Source organism: Tachysurus fulvidraco, chromosome 19 (assembly GCF_022655615.1).
Source record: "Tachysurus fulvidraco isolate hzauxx_2018 chromosome 19, HZAU_PFXX_2.0, whole genome shotgun sequence".
Classification (NCBI taxonomy): Eukaryota; Metazoa; Chordata; class Actinopteri; order Siluriformes; family Bagridae; genus Tachysurus; species Tachysurus fulvidraco.
The window spans coordinates 14,597,605-14,609,802 of record NC_062536.1 but is presented as its reverse complement, the minus strand read 5'-3'; the positions used below and the strand labels follow the sequence as shown (position 1 = coordinate 14,609,802).

Sequence of the window (12,198 nt, the reverse complement as noted above, 5' to 3'; positions counted from 1 at the left end):
CAACATGAGGAACAAGTTTGTGGATGCAGGAATCAGGATCAGACAGGGAAACACACTTGAGACACAAAATAAACAAGCTCATGGCACAAAATAACAAAACCCCTATGTTTCAACCATCCTGGCAACATGAGGTGTTTTACATTTACGGCAGACACACTTATCCAGAGTGAATTTTTTTTTTTCTAACTCTCATTTCATACAATTGATGGTTAAGCGCCTTGCTCAAGGGCCCAGCAGTGGCATCATGGTGGACCTGGGATTCAAACTCACAGCCTTCTGATTGGTAGAACAACACCCCAACCACTAGGCTAACAACATCCCCATAAACCCTCTTGTGGGTCCTTGCTCTTTTAACTGCACATTTTCAGACAAACTTTCAACTTTATTGTTATTTTGCAGTCTACAGATACAGAGACAATAAAATGCACTTTCAAAATGCGATGAATGGAAATATGACAAATAAAGTAAATAAATGTATTTACTGTAAAAGTAGCATGATTATGGATAATAGGATCAGTTGTCAACTGGTGCGACAATACAGGCTCATACGCTCTTCTCCAAAGGGAGGAGAGTAAACAGTCCATGATTGTCCATGGGTGTCTGTAGTTGCTGGGAGCAGGACACTGAAGATACGTTAATGATTTTCCTTTTAGAAAGTGTTAATGCCCTTAAAGACTGGATTATATTCTTTGAATGGAGGAATTGACTAATAAACCTTCTCTTCAGTGGGTTAATATACATAGTTTGAGTTATACTTAATGGTATGTTTGGGCATTTATAACATGACACGATGTACTGTAGGAATGTGCTGTTATAGGAAAATAATCAACAACAGAGTGGTATGATGCAGATGGACATAAGGCAAGGTTTCCACCTTACTGTTAATCATTTTCCCAATAACAGCATGGAATAAAATGCTTTATTCCTCTTATACCATTAAAATGTTGTGTTATACATTTGTTCAACCCATTTTTAGTTATGTAGTAGAAGATCCGCGCAACATTATGTATGTGTATGTTACAATACCGATGATAAACATTCATTCACTTTTAGTGTCTATTTTTCTCATGAAATTAATGTGAAGCTAGCAGCAATCTGCTTGTAATGAGTCCTGTTAGTCCCAGTGTTGAACTGGAATCTCTGGTACTGTTGGTCAATGGAAAACAAATATATATAAAGATATAGTGCAAATTTCATGTAGTGAAATTTGAAATACATGAATGGTGTTTCTTAATGCTTTGGATCTTGTCTCTGTCTCTGAGCCACAAGAATCCAAAAGAAACTTACTTATATTTTGTCATTTTTTTAATGGTGTGTGTTTGTGTTTAGCTGCAGTCGTTCCTTAAAGACAGCCTGGATCCTTCAGGAGCTCTTCAGGCTTTTGAACTCATGAAGCAGGTCATTAGTGAGGTTCTAACAGCTGCTGTTTTAACCACAGATGACCCCAGCTCTCCACCCAGGTCTCTCTCTCTCTCTCTCTCTCTCTCTCTCTCTCTCTCTCTCTCTCTCTCTCTCTCTCTCTCTCTCACACACACACACACACACACACACACACACACACACACACACACACATCATCACTACAGTATAGGGATGTATCAAGTGGTATTAATGTTTTTTTTCCCCACCTAGGTGTTCACTGTGTTTTCAATTGATGACCTTTACCCTGAGTTACAATGCGTCTGCGCGTCCCGTAGTGGTTAAGGTACGACTGCAAACCTGTGAATTCTTAATAAATATCACATTGTGACTCATCATTGTATCGTTGTTTATATAGTTTCAGCTCATTGTAGCTATACAAACAATATTACAATATTCAGCAACTTTTATTGATGTACTATATATTCATATATCAGGAAATACATACAATTAATTATACTTTAATTTGGCAGCTAATTGCAGTTATATACACTCATATTACAGCACATTGTAGTTATGTACCTTCATATAGCAGTAGATTCTAGTTATTCTAACTTTGCAAATTCATCATAAATTACATACAGTAGTGTGCAAAAGTTTTAGGCAGGTGTGAAAAAATGCTATAAACAAAGAATGCTTTCAAAAATTGAAGTGTTAAACATTTATTTTCATAAATGAACAAAATGCAGTGAATGAACAAAAGAGAAATCTAAATCAAATCAATATTTGATGTGACCACCCTTTGTCTTCAAAACAGCAGCAATTCTTCTAGGTACACTTGCACACAGTTTTTGAAGGAACTCGGCTGGTAGGTTGTTCCAAACATCTTGGAGAACTAACCACAGACCTTCTGTGTATGTAGGCTTTCTCACATCCTTCTGTCTCTTCATGTAATCCCAGACACACTCGATGATGTCGAGATCAGGGCTCTGTGAGGGCCGTGCCATCACTTCATGCTGGTTTGAAGGCAAAAGGTAGTAACACCAAATATTGACTTGATTTAGATTTTTAGCAAACATAGCTATCCGTTTTATGTACATGCTAAAATTAATGCAAGCTAGATTCATAGCAAACCTGGCTAGTACGTACACAAATTAGTAGTGATATGTATCCATGATGAAGCATCATGGTGGTTGCAGCATCATGCTTTACGGCTGCTTTCCTTCAAACAGAATTGGGGCTGTTATCAAGGTGGAGGGAATCATGAATAGCTACGTACAAATACCAGATCATTGTAGGACAAAACCGATAGGTGTTTGCTAGTAAACTTCCAGCTAAGCTTAACAATAACCCAAAGCATACATGCACATTAGCAAGGATTGGCTTAACAAAAAAAAAAAAAAAACGTCCCAAATTTGAATCCCACTAGTATTCAGTGGAGTTAACTGAAGCAAAAAAAAAGTGAGGAAAATTTTAGTTAAGATGGGTCTCTGTGAACCATAAAGACTGAGTAAAGTAAAAATATAAAGTAAAAAGGTACCGGAGTATTCGTATTTTTTTCTCTCAAGCCATTAGGGTGAACTGCACCAAACTGTCACACACAGACACACACAGTACCTACAATACCACCCATACATACACTGATAATATGCACTTTAATGCTGTTTAGCACAAATGAAAGTCTTGGTGCTTTTAGAAGTGTACATATGTTTCTAACCCTCTGTTTACTACAGTAATCTCTATTTGCACCATGCCATTACTATCTGTACCCTGGTCAGTGCTATATTTTATGAATCTGTCCTGTAGTGAATTGTATTGGTTGCCCTGTCTGTCTTGTACTAGGTCTCATACTCATACTATGCACTTTACTTTTTTTGTCCTATTTCGTTTGCATAATCATTCTGTGGGGTCAGAGTTCTTGCTGGTTGATATTGGGATCAAATACTTATTTTACTCGATCAAATACAAATTAATCTATAACCCTTCTTTAATGTTAATTTTTTTTAGATTTGTTTGTCAATATTTTGTCTCTCTCTGTTACAATAAACCTTACATAAAAAATTTGTAAGGGGGTTAAAATGACAATAAAAACTGCTTGACTTAACTTCTTTAAGGGTTGCGCACAATTACACAACTTATCTTTTTTTTAATATATATATATATAATTTATTTTGTTTTAAGGTTAGCATTTTTATCTCATTCCTGTTTCTGGAACTGTTGAAAAGTTTCATTGTATGCGTCCTCCCTTTACAACTTCTGCCATTAAAGCTGAAGACTAGATGGCAGCAAAAGCTCACATTTGTTCACTGCAACTATTCAGTTCATTTCCTTCACTCTTCTTCTCAGGTGCAGTCTGACCTGCATTTTGACGGTATAAAAGACCCAGTCTTTGATGGACAGATCACCAAAGAGTACATATTAGAAGATATGCTGAAGCTCCTTTTCCCAGCATGCAGTCGTGAGGACAGGACTCCCGAAAGTACTCAGGATACGGCACAAATCAAGGTAGAATGTGACTAACGTTAAAGTCTCAGCTTGTTATCCGGTTCATTCTAAAGAACATTATACAGTAACCACAATAAAACAAATAAACCTAGTATCACATAGTGACCAAAGTAGGTATGAACTCGATCATGTTTACCATTTAATTGCTATGAACTTTTGCCATAAATGGAGTGTATATTTTTTGTTTTCTAATTTTTTTTTAATTGAAACCATCTGGAAAAAAAAAATCTGTAGTATTAAATTATTTTTTAAAGCCAAGTTTCACAAAAATTGTGCAAGCTGAGTAAGAGAATGTTTAAAGTGATGTTAACTATAGCATTTTATTTTTTCCCAATAGGGAAAATGATCATTTAAAAAATATATATATATAATATTTGATATTTTGGTTTCCTCATGCCATACATTCTCTGAAAAATACAGTTCAAACAAATGCTTGTGTGTGTTTGTGTGTGTGTCATTTTTTTGTGTCAAATTTTGATTTAATTCACAGTGGGTCTTTTATGTATACATTTTATTTTTGTTTTTCTTTTGTTTTAACAATTTCTTTATAAAAATGGATTTTATTTTAGTTGCATAATTTAGCCCCAATAAAGCCTCACTTGTGTGACTAGATATTTTTATTATTAATTCCCTAGCTACTGAAAAAGGTATCTGAATCACTGAGCAATATGTTTCAAGAGTACATGAAACATAATCCTGGTGTTTACAGGGTTCACATTTCATATTGGATGGTTAGGATTTTTATCAGTTTTTAATGTATCATCTAAGTTAATCAGTACATAACAGTGTAAGTGTAAAAGCGGTGTAAATGTGATGGTCTGCCTTTATTTCTGTTTACAGTACATTGAGTGTGATCAGGCGAGCAGTTTGTGCTTAACGGCAGGTAAAATAGAGTTGCTTCATGAGTTTTATCAGCAGCTCAAGAGATCTGGCAGCTTTCATGTGGTAAGTGACCGTCAGTGAATAGATAAAAGAGTAAAAGTAAATAATATTAAGTAAGATTTCCAAGTTGTAATCCTGATAGTTCTTGTTTGTTAGTTTTGCTTTATTAGTTGTTGGACGTATTAAGATCAAGTCTGTGTGTGTGTGTGTGTGTGTGTGTGTGTGTGTGTGTGTGTGTGTGTGTGTGTGTGTGTGTGTGTGTGTGTGTGTGCCTTTGGCAGCTCTACCCCAGATCATCTCATTTCTTTGCTATCCAGCATGATATCTTTCAAAGATTCCCTGCTGCAGAGGATTCTGGGAAGGCACCAGGACTCTCAGACCTACTACAACACCTTAGCTTGTCCTACACACAGAGGTATCACGTTACATTACATTTACGCTATTTATCCAGAGCGACTTATGTTTTTATACAACTGAGCCATTGTGGGTTAAGAGTCTTGCTGAAGGGCCCAGCAGTGGGTGCATGATGGACCCGGGATTAGAACTCATGGCCTACTGACCAGTGGTTCAACACCTGAACTACTAAGCTACTGACACAGGCAGACAGACAGACAGACAGACAGACAGACAGACAGACAGACAGACACACACACATACACATATATACACACACACACACACATACACATATATACATACACACACACACAGACGAACACATACACACACAGTCACACAGACACTCAAACACAGACACACACAAAGTCACACACAGAGTCACAGACAGACACACGCACAGTCACAGACACACACACACACACACACACACACACACACACACACACACACACACACACACACACACCACACAGAGTCATACAAACAGACACACAGGAATACTAGCTACTGACCTTAACACCTTAACTGCTCAGCTAACTACCACACACACACAGAGGGGGCCCAGAGGTGGCAGCTTGAACGTTGCGACCATTAAGCTACCACTGCTGGGCCCCTAAGCAAGGCCCTTAATCTTTAAAGACTCAGTTGTATAAAATGATAATGGCATCTGCTAAATGCTGTAAAAGTAAACTGTTACTTCAGAAATAATGCCATATACTGTAATAATACGAACATTAATATAATGGTCTCCTTGCTGCTGGTTCTGTTGTCAGAGCTGCTGTTTAATTAATCAACACTTTTTGACAAGTCGGTGCTTTGGTTTAAAGCAAATAACTAAGTTTCTACAGAATTTCACTAAAGAATATCACTTTTGACCACACAAGATTCCAGCCTCCTCTTTTATATCTAATTCCAGATATACCAGTTATATTCTAGTCAAGTCTTCACTCCTGTTTCCGTGCACGTACTGTATAAACCATTTTTATGTGCACATGCCATTTAAAGCTGCTTCTACAGTGAGTAAGAGTGGATGGAGTTTAGTTCGTTCAACCGCTAAGTGCTGCTCTTACTGTAGATTTGTAACAGACAGGAAAAGCTTCACACTGCCAGACCGGACCAAGGCGATTACAGAACTGGCTGTGCTCCTGCTCCCAATGGGCATGTTGTTAAGAATGACTGAAGGGGAGATTTTCCTATTTATGTTAAGCGGCGGGTTGAATTTGGGCTGGACGGAGCACAACACCATTACACAACAATGCAGCATCCCTGAGGAACTTTACAAAACTGTGATACCAATCCTGAAACATCTGGGCCTTTTTCAGCCTAACAAATCTGAACACAAAGCAAGAGGCCACTTTAGTGTGTGTGTGTGTGTGTGTGTGTGTGTGTGTGTGTGTGTGTGTGTGTGTGTGTGTGTGTGTGTGTGTACATGTGTAATAGTAAAATGTGACAGAAGCAATAAAACCACTCAGTTTATTGTAACTGGAATATTTGGTTGTGCCTTTATGGTGAGTTTTATGTTTTAGAATAATATGGCAATTTATTAAACAGCATCTATTGACTTTTATCTCACAGCATTGACGATCCAGACAGGCCTGAGAAGTGGGATTCACTGCCACCAGAACCAGGTAATCACTGCTCACACAGTAGTTACTAAAGTTATTTATGTTGGTTATTTTATTCCTCTAACTGATGGTTTGGCTCCATAGGGAGGTGTGTTGAACCCCATCTGCGTCAACTTTATACCGATCCTCCTCTGGTTCTAACTCCGCTCTTTAACCCCTGGCTGAAGGAGTACCGAGCTGAGGTACCGTTTGACGTGGTCACTATCCGGATCAGACCAGAACCTGTGAGTGCAAAGTGCCACGCTCACCTGGATGAACATCGGGGCCCCAGGTGTGACTGGATCCTAGCATTTTATCTACCTGTGTTTTAAACACATACACAATTAATATAATTCTGAGTCATTCGTTTGCACATTTAAAAAATAGTCAATGCTTTGTTATAGATCTGAACTTTGAATTCATTTTTTATATTTATTATATATCTATGCATATTTATAACACTCATTTCTGATTGGTCGAATCATTTCTAAAGCAACCATTTCTACAAAAACCTGTAGATTTAATTAATAATTTAAAAATAATTGTCTTTTCAGGAAAAAGGGCTTTGTAAGTTTTATCTCAAATACTAAAAAGCTGCAATTTATGTTTTATTTGAGAAAGAAATAGTATTATTTATATAATATAATTATTATTTATTTATGTGTTTGTATTTTTTATTATTATTTTTTTTTAGTAGACACAGCCCTACTGGTTATTCACAAAAAAAATGACAAAATATTTTATTTTATTTTATAAATGAATTTTAGAAATCTACTCTTCATTTGATCTATGACCAGTGAGCGAGCAGCGTTCAGCTCTCCTGCACTAATCATCTCCTCTCCTCCGATGCAGTCCCGTTGCCGTTTGACTGATTTAATAGATGAATTACTTAATTCAATTTAAGCACCTGGGGGGCATGGTGGCTTAGAGGTTAGCACATTCGCCTCACACCTCCAGGGTTGGGGGTTCGATTCCCGCCTTCACTTTGTGTGTGGAGTTTGCGCGTTCTCCCCGTGCCTCAGCGGTTTCCTCCGGGTACTCCGGTTTCCTCCCCCGGTCCAAAGACATGCATGGTAGGTTGATTGGCATCTCTGGAAAATTGTCCGTAGTGTGTGATTGCATGAGTGTGTGTGTGCCCTGTGATGGGTTGGCACTCCGTACAGGGTGTATCCTGCCTTGATGCCCGATGACACCTGAGATGACACAGGCTCCCTGTGACCCGAGAAGTTATGCGGTAGAAAATGAATGAATGAGTGAATTTAAGCACCTATATAACTAGACTCTAAATACAGAAAATATTATGTTCATTTTAATACAGTAGCTCTGGGAACTTTGCAGCTTGTAACCTGTGGTGCACATGATAGTATTTTACACAAATATGTTATGCATAAATGTTTATTAGTTATCCAGATAACCACACTGATGCTTGCATTGTAAATGACAACAAAACAAACAAAAATAGAATATTTCTGTCAATTACTTGAATTTTAATAAAGGCCACATGTGCTGGACTCAGTAATTCTGTCTTTATTTGAACATGGATATTATATTGTCTTTTGACCTGACCCTGCTTTGTAATCTACTACAATCTTCATTGTCCTGGCACAGAGGAAATAATCTTCAATGTGTGTGTGTGTGTGTGTGTGTGTGTCTGAGAGAGAGAGAGATTAGTCACGGTCAGTTTCTCAGAACTTCTTGTTTTCCTCAGAATGGCGAACTACCCGCTCGGCCTGGGCAACAGCCGCATCAACATTCTGCTGCTGGACGAGTCAGGGGAGGAGCCTGTTGTCATGACGATATACACTCTGCACATATTCCGGGAGAGCAGGCCCAGCCTGCCGATGTTTGACGAGTATGTGATGTGCGGCTTCATACAGGTACAAAGTCTCACACACACATTCATTTTTTCCACCAGAAACTACAAAAACACTTTTATCATAGAGACAACCCGTTAGTGCCATTCAGTAGGGTTTCTTCCGACTATACATTTTTAGCAGAGATTATCAGTGTTATATTTACAGCATTTTGTAGACACGTATTTATGGTGACTTACATTTAACTAATATATACAGTTGAGTAATTGAGGGTTTAGGGCCTTACTCAGGGGCCCAGGAGTGGCAAGTTGGTGGCCCTGGGATTCGAGTTTATGACCCTCCGATCGATACACCATCACCTTAACCTGTGAGATTCCACTTCCCCAAACTTCTCTCTTACATTCTCCCAAGATCTCAAGATCTGTGTGTAGGTCCAGATAACATTCATAAATCTTATACCTACAAGCTTTTCCTATTAGTTTCACTGTAATCACTAAATGATTCGTCGTATCAGATAGAGAGTCCATAGAGAATAAACTGAATTATATTCATACCAATCGCTGTGGAATTGAGGAAACTAGTGCCAGATCATCCAAAATGGTGACATTTAAGTCTGTGCAGTCTGAGGAGTAATTCGTGCACCATACTGTTGATTCAGCTATCTTTGACAGTACTCCATCTTTCTCCATTTGTACCGTCCTTCCTTTTTTTTCTCTCTACAAAGTCCCACTGCTTTCTCTTCCTTTCATCCATGCCGTGGTTGTGGCTGTTCGGGTTTCAGTGCAAGCCGATAGGTCTGATGGAGGTCTCAGTGATAGGGTGGATCAGAGTGTGTGTCTGTGTTACACTCCTCCACAGTGTCTAACCGTGTCTGACAGCGTGGCAGTGTGTATTGACAGATCAGTCACATTAGATCAGGTCTAAAATGAATTTGGCAGGAGAACACACACGCACACACACACAGAGAGAGACAGAGGAGAAGGGAAATAATTGAGCCCCGTTGTTTACATAGCATCAAACAGTTTTCAGGTGTGTCAAGCAAATCTACTCGATTAATCAAATTTCTAACTCCGGAATCTTATATCTTGTGACCTTTGTATTATTGTATTATAAGGTGATGTCTGCCATTGAATCTTGACCCACAGTGAACCTTATAATACCAAAAGTTTAGAAAGAATTACGGTTATAAAACCACACCAGTTACCAGAAGAATCATTTAGCCATGAATCATTAAAAGCATCAGAATGTGGATTAACTGAAACAGTACGAGTTGAAGTCTCCTGGGTTGTAGCTTTACACACACTTTTCACTATTCTTCTCCATCTTTCTGTCACTTTATATGTCTCACTTCATAAGTCTCTCTCTCTCTCTCTCTCTCTCTCTCTCTCTCTCTCTCTCTCTCTCTGTCTCACTTTGCTGGAATCTTAGTACTGTTCTACATTTGGCAGCTCTTCAGACATTAAATCTCTATTTAGAGGCGTGCATTCCTCCACTGTGGACACAACTGTGGTAAACCTTGTTTGTGTTCTCACTTAGAGACTCCGGAGTGTTACGATTAAGGACGTGTGAGTGGTAAATGCAGGACACAGCTGATCTTGAAGTCCCTTTATACTGTATATTCCGTACAGTCACTTTTTTACTCCGCTGTCTTCTTGTGTCAAGAGAATGACCGAGAATAAGAGAGAATCTTTTACACATACTGACTTCATTATTATGCTGTATGGGTTGTTTCATGTGATGACACGTTTTACACATAAAGCTTTTTCTTAGCATGGGTCGATAGTGTAGCTGATGTCAGCAACAGTTTATTTTATTAGGTTAGCCTGGCTGTGTGCATGTTTGACCTATGATTCATTACTGAAGATATAAACTGTGAAATGAAGGATGCAATCAACTGGTGCTTCTTTTTTCACCTCATCTAATATACAACAGGCATGAGCAATACACTCGCTTTGTATATTCACTTGGCAGTGCGGGCACAATGAAGTAAGGCTTTGGGTTGTTGACTGGATGGCTAGGGTTCAAGCCCCAGTCCATGTTGGGGTCTTGACTAACCGAATAGATGAACTGATTTGAATTTGGTATGATCCACTTTCTGCTGCATGAATGAAGGCATCCCAATCGACACCATTCGTGTGGAGTCGCTTCAGATTCTGTTAACAGGGAACATCTTTGGTGGTGCATTGGGAAGTTCTGGGGTATGATCCTGAGTTCTAGTAGCTGTCTATGTGGAGTTTCTAATGTCCTCGGGTGTGTCTAGTTTCTCCCATCTCCCAAAAAACACTCAGGTAGACAAATAAGCTACACTATAGAGACTGATTTAATGCAGGATTATGTGTGTGTGTGTGTGTGTGTGTGATAGATAGATAGATAGATAGTACCCTATACAGGATGAATGCTCCTGCTTTGCACCAGATTTTCTTGGGATAGGCTCCAAATCTGCTGCAACATTGACTAATATACATCGTTTACTGAAGAAAAATGCTATGGTTCTTCTCACTCTACATGCTTGTCTTGTCCCGAATCTGTTTAAACCGAGTCTGCTGTCTCACTCTGACAGACAAAATTGCTTTTGGGAAGAAAAGGGTTTTTTTTTTCACACATTTTGTATATTTTCTCATGGGCCAAGATATGTGAAGGGATGAGCATCTTCAGGGAATACAAGACACGAAGATGAATCCTTTCCTCCTGTCCCGTGTTAGCGCATTGCTCCGATTGCATATCGTGTGTTTCCAGCTGTGCTACAGACATCCTTGCACTATCCAAACACACAATCTTTTTTTTAAAAATCGTTTTGCTGCTAGATAGCAGATTTTACAGGTCATAAAAACATCAAAACAGGATTTGAGCCGTGATAAAATATTAGTAAACACAAGTGCTGAGGTGGCTGAACCGAGGAATTCTTTTGAAGCCAAATATTGTCGACCTTCTCGTCCTCTCTCAGCTCTCTCACTTCACCTCTCCTCCTCTGATCCCTCAATAAGTCTGCCATCGCAGGCGTTCTTCAAAGCCGCACAGCAGGAAACAAACATCCCATAGCCTAACCTTATGGTCCATATGTGACAGGTCTAACCGGCATTGTCGTTAGCCTCCAGCAGCTGTGAGAATCTCATTGCCCCATTTAGAAGCTGAAAGCTTTCCCATCTCTGAGTCTTTTGAGTGCAGCCAGAACCAACGTATGGTGTAGTCATTAGTCAAACGACCCTAACTTCCCCAACCCTTTCCCTCATCTGTGCAGTCTATAATGAGAGAGGAAACTATTGTGTATCAGCTTGGCACCGTGAAGACCCAGATGAGGTCCTGTTATATCAATAGAACCAAGTCGCCAAAACTTATACAACTCATCAAGGCCTCAAAGATGTAATGGTCCATTAGGATTTGGGATTTTCTCTGCATGGCAGTTGACATATGCTTGATGTGCTGACAAACGGCTCACTTTTCAAACCTGGTTTGTTTGACCCCAACTGCAAGGACAGAGAGGAGAAGAAGCGAAAGGGACAAGAGTTTCATGTTACCGTCTAGCAAACTGGAATATTATCCAGACTTCCTCTTGCTCACATGGTTCGATTCCCAGCGCATGATGAAGCGCTGATTAGTACATGGCGAACATGGCAACCACAAAGCAAACACTGCAG

The 12,198-nt window shown here is 39.1% G+C and overlaps 1 protein-coding gene across 2 annotated transcripts in view; it reads left to right on the top strand.

Moving 5' to 3' along the window:
* The window catches only part of cped1 (cadherin-like and PC-esterase domain containing 1), a 56,288-nt gene that overhangs the window by 20,545 nt on the left and 23,545 nt on the right, over positions 1–12,198 (top strand). For both annotated transcript variants that reach the window (XM_047804424.1, XM_047804425.1), the window contains exons 7-14: positions 1,330–1,460; positions 1,633–1,705; positions 3,706–3,864; positions 4,705–4,809; positions 5,028–5,161; positions 6,721–6,773; positions 6,855–7,041; positions 8,458–8,626. In XM_047804424.1, coding sequence (XP_047660380.1) covers positions 1,330–1,460; positions 1,633–1,705; positions 3,706–3,864; positions 4,705–4,809; positions 5,028–5,161; positions 6,721–6,773; positions 6,855–7,041; positions 8,458–8,626 — 1,011 coding nt within the window. The remainder of the gene's footprint in view (positions 1–1,329; positions 1,461–1,632; positions 1,706–3,705; positions 3,865–4,704; positions 4,810–5,027; positions 5,162–6,720; positions 6,774–6,854; positions 7,042–8,457; positions 8,627–12,198) is intronic.